At 33.5% G+C, this 19339-nt stretch overlaps 1 protein-coding gene across 1 annotated transcript in view; it reads right to left on the bottom strand.

Annotated features, from left to right (window-relative positions):
- Nucleotides 1-19339, bottom strand: part of FBXO8 (F-box protein 8) — a 52960-nt gene that overhangs the window by 25846 nt on the left and 7775 nt on the right. Inside the window, exons 2-3 of the mRNA XM_036093435.2 lie at nucleotides 7607-7943; nucleotides 4198-4324 (exon numbers count right to left, since the gene is read on the bottom strand). Of these exons, the coding sequence (XP_035949328.2) occupies nucleotides 4198-4324; nucleotides 7607-7935 (456 nt within the window). The 5' untranslated portion in view covers nucleotides 7936-7943. The remainder of the gene's footprint in view (nucleotides 1-4197; nucleotides 4325-7606; nucleotides 7944-19339) is intronic.

Here is a 19339-nt window from a genome sequence, read left to right on the forward strand (position 1 = left end):
TTATTCCAAAGAACACATTTGGAAAATGATTATCTGTACATTCTGATGATACCAATCAGGGTTTTCTATCCCTAGGAATAAAAGTAAAAGTGTTTTTCATCACTGTTGCTATGCTATGAAGTAATGGTAATGAACATTTTGCTGCTGTATGCTGGAGCAGAAAGTCAGTGAGATTTAATATCTGAGTATAAACTCCTGAGGTCCTTTTTAAAATGGAGAACTACAAATTTCCCATTTATATTTTAGCTGGTCCAACAACAAAAAGATTACAGTATCACAAAAATAAATTGTTTATGCATTTCCATCTAAAATGTGTGCACAGGTCCAATTTAAAATATTTCTCATAATAGATTCTATCCCAGATCAATCTAATAATTATGCATAAAATTGTATGCATGTATGGGGGTCTTTCTTTATGAAGGCAAGAAAATTGTGCTTATATAGTTAAAGACTGCTTTTACTGACCCACATGGGAATATTATTATTTTTTTAAAGATTTATTTGTTTATTTGAGAGAGAGAGAGCACACGAACACGGTGCGGGGGTGGGGCAGAGGAAGACTCTCCAGCAGACTCCCTGCTGAGGGGCTCAATCCCATAGAGCCTGAGATCATGACCTGAGCTGAAACCAAGAGTCCGATGCTCAACTGACTGAGCCACCCAGGCCTCCCAAGAATATTATTCAATAACATTTTTTTAAACATATTTACACAAACAAAAATAAAACCTATAACATATTGAAATTAAACCATGTCTTGTCCCAATTTTTTAGACTCCAAGTTTAAAAATAACTAAGTCGAGAAAATGTTTCATACTAAATGGAGTTCAGGGAATATAGCTAGTCGGTTGAGAAGTTAAATTACTATATTACAATACGGCTAGCAGAATAAAATCAACACACGTAAGTTGTACATGCAGGGGAAATACAGCCTAACGTAAAGAGATGGTTTTTAGCACATTCCTCGACTAGAATGTGGTCACCTGCCACAAAGTACACAAGCTCATGCACAAGATCAAGACTTGACATACAGCTGAGATCACAAGATCATGCAGATAACAACAGCGTGCTAGAGAATCGTACCACAAGCTGTGCGGAAGTTCTCCCCCACCCCATGAGCCATTGCCAGCAGCCGCTGTGGAGCTTGGTTACCCATATCCGTGACATGAACGGTGTCCTTTGGAGAATCTTGTTCCCTGTGGCTGTAAGTATTCTCATTTTTATAATATTTTAATGATGCTTGCTATCAAAATGATAAGTACAGAACTAGAAATTATGGAAAAGTAGACTTTTTATAATACTGAACAATTATACACATCTGACCTCAGGTAGTTACAATAAATGACACATTTACACATATCATCAAAACTAATTTACTTCTCAGGCTTAAATGGACCCAAAATAACACATCTGATGATAGTGCTTCAATGGGGTGGGGTGGAAATACCAACCTCCAAAAAGTACTTCCTGATTTCTAGTGCTCAAAAATCTTGGCAAGAGTCATTCTAAGACCTGGCTAAAGTATGACTCATACAGATAAGTTCTATATAAAAACATCTATTAGGATAACTCTTTCAATTACATGATTTAATTCTGAAGGCTTGACTTGGATAAACAACCAAGTTGCTATTATTTATATTAGTCAACGAAATAAAATATAGAATATAGTTGTTAAAATACTTTCCCTCATTTCTCTGCATCTACAAGTATTTATTTCAATGTCCTTCTTTGCGTATTTATAACCTAGGTGCATTCTGGTAAAGATAGGATTCTATTTTGCTATCAGATCACACTTGCTAAGCTACTGATGTTCATAAAAGCATAGAATCAGAATTCTGGAACCACAAGTCACTCTGAAAGGTTCAGTTCTATGCCTCTTGACAGCACTGTGTGCCCCTTTCAGAATAGTGAATTCAACACTTCTGGAATGCTCTAGGATATCTTTAAGTTAGGCAAGGGAGTGAGTAAGAAGAAAATACAGCCAACTCTCAGTAACAATGGAAGGTAGGATGGATAAGTAAAATCTGAAAATCTAAAAATCTTATTTTAATTAATAACTTCAATCCCCTCTCTTAGAAAACATTCAAGTTAAAAATTTTTTTAAAAGTTTTGTTAGATAAGAAGAGGTCTTTTAATTTTATCTTTTTTCTCTGCCCACCCCTCCAAACACAGTAGAGGAGGTGTAACAAGAAGTCTATAGTCTGATATGTGTAGCAAAGATGGAAACATATTTTGACATCTAGCTTTTCCAATTTAGACATTTAAAACTATCCATATCATATTCTAGTATAAGAGGGCCTATCTGTGGTTTCATCTTTGCATAAAAATGATGGCTTTATAATTTGTTTTAAAAACTGGTACTCTTTTAGCAAGGAATGACTACTTACCATAATCAATATCAGCAGTTACATCCAACTTTTCTGACTTGGTAAATCTACAACTCAGTACTTACCAAGTTATACTTTCCTTAGAATGTAACATTTGTAAGTGATATGAATTAAAGATGACAGTTTTGCTCATTATCAGTATAATTCATGACAGGAACCAGAATGCCTTGATAAATTGGGCATAATAAGACTGGGGCTTGTAATAGCTGCCTTTCCTTATGTATCTAAAGTAATATACTGTACTAGGTTCTCCAGTAATCATCATTAGACTAATGCAATTTATGTATCTTATTATAAAGTTATTACGAAGTTTGTCATATGAACTGTTTTAATTAGCTACAAGCAATGTCAAATTCTAATAAACAGAATAATGAAGTCTTTGAAACCATGCCATTCTTCAAACATGTAAGTGTAGAAGAATCTCTTGTACAGAGTAGCTATGCCGTAGTGCAAGATCAAAGTGACACGCTTACTGTTGCTATATATTTAGAAGGAACAGAACTTGGATTTGACCAAAAATAAAGTAAAAACAAGTGTATTTTATAATAAAATGCATCAGAAAAAACTTACAATCAAGGGATAAGTTACAAAACCTAAATCTGACAGTTTATCTATTCATTTGCCTTCTAAATTAAGTATCAGTCCTCTATTCAATCTGAACATCGAAACTCTTATTAAACAGTAGTGAGAGAACAAATTTCTTAGTTTAAATATTTATACCAGGCTTTATAATATATATATTTTGTTATATTTGTGGGGCTAAGGCTTAACTGATAATGGATGGTATATCAGTAAAGCTTTGCAATGGTGTTATATTTCTTCATTGTATACAAGGAAAAGTTAAGAAATCATATGTAATAAGTAAAAATCAATTTAATTTTTAAAATGTCATTTGTATTACATGCATATTTTTAAAATCAGTATTTGTTTAATATTCAAATATTTTACATGGGGGAAACAGGTTTTTAATTATAACATAGCAAAAGTTAAGATATTTAAAAAAAATATTTGACTGCATAATTTAAATAGTCCTTAATACCTCTACAACAAATGAAAAAAAGTTGGTTTTTGAAAATTAAATTAAAATAACTGCCAGTTAAATTTTTCCACAGAAAAGAATTCACCTAGAAGTAGTAGTTCTAAGTGCTGTATTAGGTTTCTAAGAATAAGCCTAGCAGACATTTAAACATTTCTGAGGAAAAAAAAAAAAACATTTCTGAGAATCTGTACCTTTCTAGGATATATATAAAAATGAGAATAGGGAAAATAAAATAGTGAAAGAATGGTCTTCATATTTTGATTTTTTGATAAAATTATTCAGTTTTATGACAATCTATCTATAAGCAGTTCCTAGGGCAACATGGACTGTTAAAGGCATTACGAAGACAACATTTTGATGTATCACAAATGAACAATGTCCTCTGTGATTGTCTCTGATAAAAGTAGCATCGTTACTAAATAGAAAAATAAAACAGGAAGAAAATGCTGCAGATAAAATTTGATGACCATATTCTGTGCTCTCCACATACAATGTAGTCCTATTTTAATCAGGTCCAGTAGAGGACTGCATATATGTCATGGAAGCTGCCACACAACATGAGCAGGTGGAAAGATTTAAAATGTGAGCTGGTAAGGTAAAGAGAAATGACTGTTATATAGCATTAACTTTACTTAGCGGGCTTCTCAGTGATTTCTTCATTGAAAAGGAATATTCAACGACTTGTTACTTTACTTGCAAGTTTATTATATCGGAAAACTGCAGTAAGATAGTAACAAAGTTCAACTATTTCAAATATTCACATTCTTCACTTACCTCCTCTGGGTTAGCATTAAAGGTGAGGCTGCCTTCATCCAGCTGCATATACAATTTTCTGAAAGAAAATCCTAGAGGTGGGTTCTTATTATATATGGAACAGTGACCCCAAGTGGATTTACATAACCTATAAAAGATAAAATCAGACAAGAAAACATTACTATATTTAATTTCCTAAGTTAAACATGTATACGCATGATAAAATAGTAACATGAAATTTATAGCTCAAAAGTTGAAAATGTTTAATTCCGTACTTGTTTTTTATTTGTTTACTAGAGTATGATCGACAAATGCTTTCAATTTAGCAATTCTGATAGTACTTAATAAACACGAGTTGAAGATTAATAATATTCATGAGTACTATTTGAAGTTAAATAGAAAATATTACTAATAATAAATAGAAAATATTACTAATATAACTAATAATACTAATAATAATTACTAATATTACTAATAAGTTAAATAGAAAATATTACTAATAATATTACTACTAATAATAGCAATGATAGCTATTAACGTATAACATTTACCCAGTGCTTACTAGATGTTAGGCACTATTTAAAACATTATACTAGTATTAACTTGCTTTTAATCTTTACAACAATGCTATGATGTTGGTGCTGAAGATAAAGAGACACAGACACAGTAAAAGATAAAAGAGTTGACCTGAACCCAAGGAGTCTTACTCCAGAACTAGAAATCTTAACCAAGAAGCTAAACAGGATTAAGTAACTATGATCTATTGCAAAGTAAAGTTGAATGGGGGCAAAGATTGCTAGGTAGGGGGAGAACTTTTTTTTTTTTTTTAACAATATACATATTGATAACAGGCAAAATAAACATAGAAATTATGCTATTAACTTCAGGACATACATCAAAAGCTGCATATGACATTAAGAGTAGCTGTTTTAAGATGCTGCTTCAAAACACTGTTTGTTTTTTTTTTTACCATCACAGTGATACATGATTGTTTAAAAATTCTGTGAAACCTAAAATGCTAATAGTTCATATAAAACATACTGAAATCAGAGGGGGAGATGAACCATGAGAGACTATGGACTCTGAGAAACAAACTGAGGGTTCTAGAGGGGAGGGGGGTGGGAGGATGGGTTAGCCTGGTGATGGGTATTAAAGAGGGCACGTACTGAATGGAGCACTGGGTGTTATACGCAAACAATGAATCATGGAGCACTACATCAAAAACTAATGATGTAATGTATGGGGATTAACATAATAAAAAAAATACTGATTTTTGCAGTTTGGGATAGTTGTGTCCAACTCTCTACAAAGGCATTAGCTACTGGTTATTATTTGAAAGCTAAAGTTTTATCTCATTTTATCTTATTATAATGCCTAGAAATTCTGGATCATTAGACCATAGATCATTAAATATAAGTGCATTACTCTAGAGATACAGAGAATACTGCAATTATATTTTAGTACACTTTTAATGACTATCTCAAAATTATCTGATTTGTGTGTTCACAAACACCTACTTGTAGTGATACTAAAATAGTTTCATTTTCTGATATTAATTATTGATTTTTGACTCAAATTTCATGTCACACACATACAGTGTATAGGGTAACAAGAAAGTTACTGTCTCAGCCTGTAACATCAAAAACTGTGAGGATAGTGGGTAAAATATGTAATTTAATGAGAATATCTTCTTAATATTTATATCCTTGCATTATTTTTACCAACCAAATGAAATCCCTGATTCTAAAATAGTGGGTTTAGGAGTTTGTTTAGAAAATTATCAGTATTTTAGCAGAACCTTCAGTCCTCCTATAGCTTTTGACTTTTATTACTGAGCTATGTGAAAATAACAGAACTTCTCAACATTAAAAAGTATTTGACACATCTAAAGTTAAAATAAAAACTAAGCTGGCCTTCCATTTAAAATAGAAGCAATTTATCACTAAGGAAAAAAAAAAACAAGTATCATAAAAATAGGCATAATTATGTGGTAACAATAAAGGAAGCATTTCTTTCAGAAATACACACCCAGATTTAAATCCCAGATAAAGAGGACATTCTGATTGAGTTCAGATAACTTAGAAATAAACTTTTTTTCTCAGAGTTCAAATATAGGATTACAAATTAAGTTTTCTGGTAATACTAAAATGCAGAAATTTTAAATAAATAATGAGCCAGTGTTAAAGTATTTTTATTTCTTCTTTTACCAATTAAGAAATTAATAACCATAAACACTACTAAGTTCCTCTCTTTCACAGTACCTTCACTATAACAAGACAATGAGAGAGTAACAGGGTCATGCTTATGATTTTTATTTATTTAGATGTTGAGAAATTAACTATATATTTAATACTGTAATTCTGTAGCATCAGAAAGCCTGCATTAGAAATATTATTGTTGGTAATACATTTTTACTAAAGTTTGGTTATTTGGATAATTTATGAATTCTCTCAATTAGATTTTCATTTAGAAATTATTTAAAGTCACAAAAAGACCTTTGTTTTTAGACATGTTTTAAATCACTAGAAATGAGATTTAAATAAACCTTAGATACTACAAAGTTCAAGATCCAAAGATTCTTCTAAGTTTGGTAACATATTTACAACTCAAGTATATGATGCTATTTAAGGAGTACCTGAAGTTACATGGATTCTATTCCAAACATTCCTAAATTTATAGGTTAAATTTAAACTGATAGAATCGCTGCAACAATTTCTATAGTCTACTTTCACTTCAGCAGGCAGATTATCTCCTTGCATTCTACTATTTTCCTACTTCATTGATGAAATGTTGGTTAGAAAAAATAAAAAGTAGATGAAACATTCACCACAGTTTATATTAACAAGCACCTCTGTGATAGAAGTATATAAATTAGTAAGCACACAATCTTCACTTGGGAAGCACAAACTACCAGGGGTGTGAACACTTTAAGTTTTGGATTATAAATTCTCACTTGTATGTTTTTTTAAATATTTTATTATTTTTTTAGGTAATCTCTACATCTAATGTGCGGCTCGAACTTACAACCCTGAGATCAAGAGTTAGTTGCATGCTCTACCGACTGAGGCAGGCAGGCACCCCAACAACTTGTATTTCTAGAATAAACTGGCACCTCTTCATTGGTAACTCCTCTTCTAACTGTAAAGTCATTTTCCTTTATACTGTCCTTCTTTTCCCAATATCAAATTTGACTGTGATGATGACTCATTATCTTTCCGGGTTTTAATAAAGAACAAGTCAAAATACAAACCAAGGTTAAAAAGAAATACATCATAATACATTTATATACATATACATGATATATATATTATATATATTATATATATATCATGTATATTATATATATCATGTATATATATATTATAAAAATAACATTTAAGCATGATTGTGTTTAGAGATATCTGAATTAAAGATGTTACGATGAACTTACCCTTGCCAGAGAAGTTCATCATTTGCAAGGTCCTGCCAAACACATGAAGCTAAGCAGAGGTCAGTTGCATTCAGGTAGGACAAGATGGTAAAGCTTAGCTCAGGGGGCAACATTTCCAAATTAATGAATCCTTCTTGTTCTTTAGATTTCCGTGCCTTCAAAAGATGATATATATCAATGCCTCCTTGGACTTGTTTACGATGACTGGTGTTAGAAATGTTGTTGGCAGCCATCCTCCTGCTCTGCTCTCTGCTGAGGTAGCCTTGCTCACTATAACCTTCTTGCTGTAGCTGCTGGTTTCTGGCCACTCTCCACAGCCCCTGACCCATCTGCAAGCCTGGGAGAAAGCCAGAATGTAGTAAGGTCAACTGTGACACGAAGCATTAATTTACCAGAATTAACATTCCTCATTAAAGTACATTAAAAGGAGTGGTATAGGGCGCCTGGGTGGCTCAGCTGGTTAAGCGACTGCCTTCAGCTCAGGTCATGATCCTGGGGTCCCTGGATCGAGTCCCGCATCGAGTCCCGCATCGGGCTCCCTGCTCGGCAGGGAGTCTGCTTCTCCCTCTGACCCTCCCGACCCTCCCCCCCTCATGTGCTCTCTCTCTCAGTCTCTCTCTCTCAAATAAATAAATAAAATCTTTAAAAAAAAAAAAAAAGGAGTGGTATATTACAAAGAATAGCTGGAACATCCTAAGTACAAAACTTGGACAGAGAAAGTTGCAGAAATCTTTGATTTGATCATCACCTTTATCCCAGTTTGCTAACTACTTTTAGAGTCCACAGGTGACATAATCATTTTTCACATGGTAAGATTTAAAAGTTACTGATGTCCTAAAGACTCTTACAAGTTATAATTATGTGGACTTATGGGCCAGTATTAAATACAGCTCTGATCAGAGCACAGGACTTTAGTTAAAAGGCCTCTAGACCCTGCTTTTTATCACAACTCAGGCTAAGCTAAGCTAGCCCCTTTTAACCAAACTCCCAGATGCATAACAGCTGTGAAACAGGCTTTTCCTTTAATTCTTGCCAGTCTACACTTAAGTTGTAGACTGTAATAAAATGTAACATAGGCCCTGAAGTCTAATTCAGAAACCTTATAAATTAGACACCTAGAACTCCATGATAAATAGCTTAGTAATGACTATTTGGTTTTGTTGTTGCTTTAAATAAAAATCATAATTTAGACTAATTTTCCAGTTCTTCTCCATATAGCCCTGTGGATTCCTCAGAGGTACCTGTGAAAAGGTAGAAAAGAGCATACTCCAGTCTCCTCTACCTTCATTTGACCTCCAACCAGAGCGGCTCTACATTTATCTGTTAAGAAATGTTGGACTGCCTAGTATACAAATATTAGGAAACTACTGGCCTAGACTTCCTATTTGATCTTGGCTTTTTTTTTTTTAAAGGATTTTATTTATTTATTTGACAGAGAGAGAGAGACGGCGTGAGAGGGAACACAAGCAGGGGGAGCGGGAGAGGGAGAAGCAGGCTTCCCACTGAGCAGGGAGCCTGATGCAGGGCTCGATCCCAGGACCCTGGGATCATGACCTGAGCCGAAGGCAGACGCTTAACGACTGAGCCACCCAGGTGCCCCTGATCTTGGCTTTAAAATAAGTAACTTTTCCTAGGCAAATAAATTCATAGAGAAACATGAAATCAGGAAGAGCTATTAACTAATATAGATACTTCCATGATCTCTTTTCCAAACAAAATATTCTTGTTTTATAAATCTGAGTTGACTACTAATATGTGTGTGCATGTAATTTAAAAATGGGGGGATTGATTTTCATATAAAATCATTAAAATAAATTTCATAGCATGGGCTATCTATAAAATAGTTTTAATTAACTGTTTATAATGAGAACTAACAAAAAAAGAAAGGAAAAAAAAACTCCAGAGGTGACTAGAAATTTTAAAAAATTATTAGGAATTTCAAAGAATGTCAAAGATGTATTTTTTCAGTATTCAAAAAGGTATGTTCCACATGTATATTTACTGACATATTGGCTATTATTTGGATAATGACCACTGTAACGGGTTACTTGTTTATCAGAACAGAAAAACAGTCCAGGATAATTTTTCACTCTTCTTTACAGTGACCTGCTTGGAATCCCAAGAGCTTAAGGTATAAAGGGATGGGGAGTTCAAAGAGAAGGAACATATTAATAGTTTTTAAATGTGGGGAAATTAATTTTTTACAAAGAAACCACAAAAAATAATCTTTTATCCCTAAAATACACACCACAATAATGGTAGCAGTTCTTAAATTAGTGATTAGGCTATAATAGTTAAATTTGTATTTTTAATGTAGGATATTAAAAGATTGAAAAGACAAGACACAGAGCCAGAGAAAATATGTGCAAAACACTTATCTGACAAAGGACTGGAATCTAAAATATACAAAGAACTTTTAAAATTCAACAATAAGAAAACAGCCCACTTAAAAATTTGCAAAAGATCAACAGATGTCTCACCAAAAAATATTTATAGGTAGTAAATAAACATATGAAAAGACACTCCACATCATGTGTTATTCTACAATCTCAAATCAAAACAACGAGATAATAAATACTACACATATATTAGAATGCTTGAAATCCAAAACACTGACAACACCAAGTGCAGGCAAAGGTGTGGGAATGCAAAATGGTACAGTCACTTCGGAAAACAGTTTGGCAGTTTGTTTTACCATATGATCTGGCATTTGTGATCCCTGGTATTTACCCAAATAAGTTGAAAACTTAGTCCACATAAAAATCTGTACACAAATGTTTGTAACATCTTTATTCTAATTACCAAAACTTGTAAGCAACCAAGATATTCTTCAATAGGTCAATGGATAAACTGTGGTACATACATACAGTGAAATATTGAGAACTAAAAGAACTGAGCTATGAAGCCATGAAAAGACATGGAGGAAACTTAAAATGCATATTACTAAGAGAAAGAAAATGATCTAAAAAGGCTACATAATGTATGATTCCAATTATTTGACATTCTGGAAGAGGCAAACTATAGAGAGAGTAAAAATGATTAACAGAAAAAATAAAGATTATCAACAAAAATTTGTAAGGAATTTTAAGTTTGCTAAATGTTTAAACAAAGCCATATCATATTACAACGTAAGTATGATTGACACAAATTTAACATTTTAAGATTCAAAATCATAAAGAAAGCTATCTTATTTCCATCATGGCTATCTCCCTGTTTATCATAGCAAGAAAATATCTAGAAGTACATTGCTTGCTAAGGTCATTTAGCATATCTTGTCCTTTTTTTGATGATCAGATTTATTTTTCTCTTTTGTTTTTGTACCACTAAAGGTAAATACTACAACATGGTAACTATAATGTTTGAAGTCTCAAGATTTAAAGCATTTAATATCAATTTCTGTGTATTTCCCCTGCAGCATCTTTCTGGCTAAGCAGCTGTTAAGCAGCTGTTGTTATTCTCAGGGATGTTGCTAGGGAACACAGAATCAGGGTGATTTCCCTAGGCTCTGGACTTTAATGGGGAATCACTTAAATTGAGCACTGGATAATGTGATTCAGAAAGCATCCGGCAGGTAGAAAGAGGTAAAGCTAGCAGCTGGCTCTTGGAGGGGGAAAAAAAAACTTGATGGAGAGGGTGGAAGTTTGAGGTTCATGTACACATAATTCAGAGAAAGGAAACTGCATTTTCTGTTCTCCTACTGATGAATAATACAACAAATTGCCCTTTTGGAATGTACCTTTCCCTTGAAAGCAGTTCTTCATACTGGGCAAAAACAGAGTATGATAAACCTCTTGAGGAAGATTAATATCATAAATTTATGCTTTGGGGAAAGGAAAGGGTGTTTATAGAGTTCCATCCCCATCCTCCTTAGGGTAACAGTGATGTGAAATGTGGGTGGAACTGTCAGAAAAGTGATAAAACTCTCAAAACGACATGATATCCATTGCAGAAGCTGTAGAGTAAGTCATGGAGGGAGCACAATGTTGTGGACTCTGAAATCGAACAGACTTGAGTTTAAATTCTGACTCCACTGGTTATTACTTACAAGATCTTGGGGAATTCGACTATTCTAAGCTTTAGTTTCTTCATATGTAATGTGATAATTTGCATATTACATAATAATGTCTATAGTTCAAAAGGTTGTTATATTGGGAATGAGATAATGCATGTAAGTTCATTCCACAGCTACAAAAATATTAGCTCTTTGTTGTGACAAGATCATATTTTCATAAAATGAAAATGAGAAGAACTTGGTAAAATTTAATGATACTTCAGTTGTGCAGATGTTATGCCTGCTGAATAAACTCATTTGTTCATATTGATACACACAATTCTTCATCTCCTTTAGTTACTTGGTATTTCAGCCATGGTGATTCTTTTGCTCATAAATGCAATTCTTTTATAATTGATGGCCAAACCAACCAAACAAACAAACCCCAACCTGAAAAACAAAAAAGCCTGTATTATGTTTCACAAAAAATTTAAAACCTCAGCATGTATTATGATAGTGCCAATAACAATGACATGAAACAGATTCTTGTGTTATTATTAGTAGTAATGTGTCAACATCTGGCTCTACAAGATACAAAATATGGCAGAGTTTCATGCTGGGCTCTTACATGATTTCAAAATTCTTTAAAATAGGTGTTTGAACTGAATCAAAATCTGACTTCAAAGTATACAATCTTCAGGTTTCTTATTAAAGTTTTAATAAAATCTTAGTATAAAGATTTTCAAAATTAAAACATAACATTATAAAAGTTATAGTACTCTGTCATTTGTGCCAGGAATTCAGCCCCAAAAATACCAAGCTGCATAGTGGAATCATTGAATATACAGAGTTTCAAATTGAAAAAAATTAAACACAAAAGTATTTTTTTGTATTTGAAATGAATAGTTTTGTTGTAAATATGGATTTTTGTGATGAAATCACTGCTGATAATTTGTTCACTCAAAACAGGCTGAGGAATATAGATACTTCTAGGAAACAATGCTCTTGTAAGAGCATAGTTAGTCTATTTCATGTACAAATAAAAGAAATATGGTCAATTCTTGTAATTCCTGGCAGTTATGCTCTATAAAGTCACTACAGTGAATTAGCCAATACTGAACCACTGTTCCTAGGAGATACGCGGCGTTAGGTTCCTGCAAGCTCCTGGCTACATTTTTGCCAACTGATCAATACATAATCTTGTTTTATGAGTGTTTCTGTTTAAAGACACCTTGTTTAATATACACTATTGATTCATTATCACTGAACTCACCAAAGCTGATCAGAGCTCATCTAATACAGGCATTTTCTCTCTAAAGAACCATCACACTTAGGTTCTTGCACTTAGGATGCTACACAGCACTTCAGCAGTAAGCGTGGGGCCATTTTAAACAGTGAAATCATCAACAAAAAAGCACAAACATGTAAAAAATGTGCCACTAAATAGATTACAAAAAGGACACTTGTTCACTATATGAGAGCTAAAACAAGAGAGCAGAACATTGCCTTATTTGACCTTACGTGGGAAGAGCATGTCAGCGACACAAATTTTCTGCAGGTCTGTACATGTCTGAGAATGACTGTGAAAGTGCCAAAAGTGTTGATTTGGGGGATAAACATAAATTTTAGTGAGCAGAAGACTTCACAAATACAAAATCTGCAAATAAGAAAGATTGACTGTAATTAATACAATTTAAAATGCCCGATGCGTTTTCCTCCAAATTTGAATTTATTTTGTTTAAAGTTTATCATGTTCAGAGGATTTATAAAATTCTAAGGACCTTTAAAATGAAAGCAAAGATATTTTCTCTTGGTCTCCAAAGTTAGAAACAGTGCTTCACTATTTCTCAGCTGATGGAAATAATTAAAATTTCATAATTCTGTAGGTTACAGAGGAGAAATTATTCCAACAAAAATTCCATATAAGATTTCAAAGTTGAAATTCCTCCTTCCAGAGAACAGAAAAAATTATGGGGGAAAAAAAAAACCAAGGCAATTAGGATGCTTTATTTTCTTATTTTTCAGAATGATAATGATTGATAATTATAAACAAAGATTTAGATACTATTTGTAAGTTTAAATTTACATTTTATGGAGAATGAGTAATGCAAAATAAAATAAATCTCAGAACTCCTTTTTAAGTTGGATGAAGAATCTCAAAGCAATGGCCAAACGTGCAAATGAATATTATTCAAGAATTTCTATTTTCCTGGAATTATGCAAACATGCCTATCAATTTACTTAATTTCGATAATTTTCATACAGTAGTCAAGTAATGCTCCCTATGTCTCAGAGCTATTACATTCTGTTTTTGTGTAAGGGCCAAATATTTATGTTCAATTCTGTACTGCTTGCACAAGTACTCATGTATGTAAGTGCATGTATATGTAAATGTCTCACATGGATAGAAGACTCAAAAGCCTGGCACTCCTGGTTATGGGATGGGTAACTCAACTGAACAGCTCTGAACAATCAGTGGCAGTGTGGATAAATATGTCACATTAGGTGAACAAGACAGCTATTACTTTAATCTCATGCATAAGGAATTTCGTATTTTTGTTTATTATCTTACATTTCAAATTTAACATTGTGTTCCTAAAGTCTTATGCTACCATGGAACAGTAGCTAGGATAACATAAATGGAAATTAACATGACTTTAGGAACATTCCAGCACTTTTCAAAAATAAACAGTCTTGGAAAAATATCAATAAGAATGAATAAAGCTTCTTGCTTAGCTAAAGGTCCATTTATGGAACAAACAGCCACTATCACCTCTAAATGATCTGTCTCACCTCTACCTGACAATATTTTAGGCCTGTTACATCCAGGATTATTATGCATATACGCTGCTTTTCCTTCTGAAAAAGCTCTTTCAGTATTACATAGCTTGATTTTAATAGTCTTAAACTATAAAATTATTTTGATTCATGCTAACATGATTTCAGGAATAGGTCTTAATCCAGGACCAGGATAAATATATATAGTACGGTACCATCTCATTAACATGATTTGTGAGATATCAATTAGATAGTACTAAGTAAAAGAAATATTCTAACTTGGTTTTGGGCAAATCTTTGATAGTCAACTCCTAACTTCTTGTTAAAATTTTAAGATTGAGCACATATTGGGCGCCTGGGTGGCTCAGTCGTTAAGCGTCTGCCTTCGGCTCAGGTCATGATCCCAGGATCCTGGGATCGAGTCCCACATCGGGCTCCCTGCTCGGCGGGAAGCCTGCTTCTCCCTCTCCCACTCCCCCTGCTTGTGTTCCTGCTCTCGCTGTGTCTCTCTCTGTCAAATATATAAATAAAATCTTTAAAAAAAAAAAGAAGATTGAGCACATATATTTAATCACCTTTCCTTCTTATTACAATGAGAGAAAAGAAATTTTAAAAAAGGGAAAACTTAAGCCTAAAAGAGAGGGAAAATAGGCTGGTGAGTGGACAAAACATTTCAACAGATTTCTGTAACATGAAAGTGGAAGGAGTAGTGGTTACTAATGAAGCCAAGAAGAGGAAGGAGAAAGTATGGAATAGTGCAGAGAGTTAAGCAGAAACTTATGTACCTTGCAGAACCCTCAGAAAGCTTTTGGGGTTCGAAAACAAGAGTGTAAGTATGGAAATAATTGAGCGTAAAATGAGAAACAAAAATCAAGGGATTACTGGGTCACTGCTTCCATCTTTACACAATAATGAAAAAGATTAGCCCTTTTACAATCTTTATGAAAATTAAATAAAATAATATGGGACAACAGACCATAAGCTATCCCTCAACACACATGCATCAAGTGTCTAGAATGATTAGGCATATACTCTAACCCCTTTCCCTCATCCAGGTTGAATGAAGAAGGGTTTCCTCTAAAGAAATTGAACCCTAGAGAAAAGACTCCCCGACTCTCCTTCTCTTCTAACATTTGTAAGTGGCCCAGCATAATTGCTATCAAACCAACCATCCCAGAGCAAGGGCCACAGCTCTATACAGGTGCATGCACCTACAAATCAACATGCTATTGTCTCAAAGATCCAATGTTCAATCATTAAAGTGTGGCTGAAGCATTTGCACAATGATTGCTTGGCTTATTTTTTTGCTGATTTCATCCAGTGACTCTTTGGCAAAAGTTAACAAGTTAATTTTAATCTTAATCTAATAAACAAAATCATAAACTCTACATATTACATATTTTTGAGAGTTTGCTTAGAGAAGGAACCAACTGAAGCTTTGTAACATATAAATATGGCAAAAAGATACATCCTTCTCCCAACTTTAATCTTTCCAGTCTACTTGGGACCCCCTCAAGGGCTACCAAGAAAATACTAAGACAGTGCTTCTTAAATGCAGATTACGAATGTCCAGTGAGCTGAAGAAAATCAAAACAAAACAAAACAAAAGCAATTAGATAATGTCAAAAGGGATGTTAGGAGCTATTGTGAAAAAGCTCCTACTGGTCAAACCTAGGACAATTTGAGCATCAAAATAAAAATAAGGACAGTAATAGATTATAATCCATTAAAAAAAAAAAAAAAGGATCCATGAGTTCACCCTGATGATCAATAAATACATAAAGGAGAAAAGAAAGGTCTCCTTTACAGTAAAATGTCAACTAATAAATGTAAAAGGAATAATGGGTTAGAAGAATCATTTTATAATCGTTGTGGGAAAAAAAATTATGAGTGGATGCTGGATCTGGAATCTGATAAAGAATGGAATATTTACAGCATCTCCAAGTATCTTCTCACATACTACTCATTGATTACCAAAATTATGAAGATAGTTTTTAACCAAATGATCAAAATTAACATTTATCAGTAAGAGACAAATGGACTACATGTGCCTCTGGCCATGATACCCTGAGAAGGGCACATCATCAATTATGCAGTATTCCAGCCAAACATGTATATGTAAGCTGAATCTAAACATGAGGCCTAATCAGAGGAATGAACCCAAATGGAGTCTGTAAAATGACAGAATTTATCTTCAAAAATGCTGTGAAGCCAAAGAAAAGCTGAGGAAAAGTTCAAGGACATTTTTGGGATAATTGAAAACTAGACCTATGGGATGAAGATTGGATAAAATATTGTATCAATGTTAAATTTCCTGAATTTGATAACTGTACAGTGGCTGTATGGCAGTATATTCTTGTTCTTAGGAAACACACTGAAGTGTTAGGGCATAATATAGGCAACCTGGTCTCAAATGGTTCAGAAGAATAGTAACATCTATCTCTCTATAGAGAGAGTGATAAAGCAATGTTGGAAAAATTTTCAAATTGATGAATATGGGTAAAGAGTATATACTAGCTATTTTCATTATTCTTACAACTTTTCTGTAAACAGAAATCTGGTGTGGAATCCAGGCTTGTGAATTTGAAAAAATTTTTTGTTAGATGTGCACGTAGTTCCAAACTACCGCTCGAGGGTTTAGTGTAATACACACTGAAAACCATCACTAAGGAAATAAATGCCCAGCATTATGGCTTAAGAGAAGTAGGAGACTCCTATCAAAGAAAATATCAAAATAGCAAGAATTATTTTTGCCATTTTTGATCAAAATTTTTAAAGGATGGAGGAAATTTTTTTAAAGAAAGTTGGAAAAAAATACCCCTTTTAACTCTTTCTGTGTTCATATTTAAGGCTTGGAATTCCTGGCTGTGTTCCCTCCTGTACATATTATGTATATAATATCTAATAAAAGATATTAATAATATTGTTTTTGTACTATAAACCACCATTTAATACTTTCTCTGTGCTAAGCACTCCATTAAAGCTTTATATGTGATCTCATTTTAATCCTCACAACAACCCTAATAGGTAGAAATTATTATTCTAATTTTATACCTTAGGACACTGTGATCCAGAGAGGTTAAGCAACTTTGCCTGAGATCTCCTAGCTGGCAAATGTAAAATTTAGGATTCAAACTTAGGTCTGAGTCCAAAGACTTTATTCTTAACCACCAAATCTTATGCCCAGAACTGTTAGAGCCCACAGATGGCAAAGGCAATCTACCATCTGTTTCTTCATCACTGGCTCTCATCTCTTCCGTCACTGCTTATTACCTCCATTGTTGTCCCCAGCTGCAGCTTCTCTTCTCATAGGCTTTGATGTGAAAAAAGATCTGGCTCAAACTCGAACACAGAATCTGATTCACATACAGTCTGTGGTCTTCATTTTCCTCATCAGTAAAATAATGGATAGTTCTTTCTTTAAAGATTGATTTATTTGTGTTGTGGGGGGGCAGGGGGAGAGAGAGAATCTCAAGCAGGCTCCATGCCCAGCACAGAGGCCCACACGGGGTGGATCTCATGACCCATGGGATCATGACCTGAGCCAAAACCAAGAGATGGATGCTTAACCGACTGAGCCATCCAGGTGTCCCAATAATGGATAATTCTTATCCCATGGGACTTAGAGTGTATAACATTTAGAGAACCTAGCCCACAGCAGGTAATTTATAATAACAGGTAGTTTTGTATTCATCTCTCAACCCTCTTTAAATGATAATCTTACGTTGCTTTTTCCATTTCAGAGTACACCCAATTATTTTGGATTTAATTACCTGAGTCATTATAGTCTTGCTTCTAAATTTCATTAATTTAAGATCTGTGAAGTTTGGGGAGAGGCCATTTACCTTTGCTAGTAGAAAAAATTAGTAAATATATAAAGTAAGAAGCAGCAGCTAACTTGGCCTACATTTACATACTATATATAAAAAAAAAAGTTTGGCAAGTAAGGTCAAGTACTTAGTCATCAGTCAGTGATAACAGAGATACCTTTTTGTCTTAAGTCCTAATACTTAAGTACTACCATCATCTTTATCACAATCGTTTCTAGAAATGAAAACGTCAAGACTTCATGGGAAGATTCAACATGTCAAAGTTCCTTTTGGCAGTATCACAAAATAAATCTGTCAATAAGAGGAAATTTCTACTATAGATCTTTACAACAACAGTAATTTAAATTTTAAAGTGCTTTGTGAATAGCATGTTAATTTTTTAGATCTTTAAAATCAATGTTACAATTGTTGAGATTCATATTTTAAGCATATTAATTATAGAATACTAATATTTACTCAAACATGTTCATTAAGACAATCCTTTTGAAACTCACCTATCATATTGTGCTTTTAAGTTTTTTAATTTATTAAAAGAAATAAAAATTTTAAAAATGTATATACACACAGACTTTGTTTTATTGTGTTTTGCTTTACTATACTTCACAGATAGTGAGTTTAACAAATTGCAGGTTTGAGGCAAACTCGCATCAAGCAAGTGTATCAGTGCCATTTTCCCAACAGTATTTGTCACTTTGTGTCACATTTTGGTAATTCTCCCAATACAAACTTTTTCATTATCGTATTTGTGATGGTGGTCTGTGATCAGTGATCATGACTCACCAAAAGCTCAGGTGATGGTTAGCATCTTTTAGCAATAAAGTATTTTCTAATTAAGGTATGTACACTTTTTAGATATAATACTATTGCACACTTACAGAGTATAGAGTGATCAACTTTTTTATGCATTGAGAAACCAAAAAATTCATTTGATTTGCTTTACTGTGATACTCAGTTTATTGTGACGGTCTGGAACCAAACCCTCAATATCTCCTAGGTATGCCTGTATAGAGGTAGTCCTTGCTTTGTACAGTATTGTGCTAACTATTAATAGTGACCATGAGACCATGCAAGGCAAGGCCACATCTCTAATATGCTCGTTTCAGTTAACATAGTAACATGCAAAGTAAAAACTGA

Source organism: Halichoerus grypus, chromosome 3 (genome assembly GCF_964656455.1).
Source record: "Halichoerus grypus chromosome 3, mHalGry1.hap1.1, whole genome shotgun sequence".
NCBI lineage: Eukaryota > Metazoa > Chordata > Mammalia > Carnivora > Phocidae > Halichoerus > Halichoerus grypus.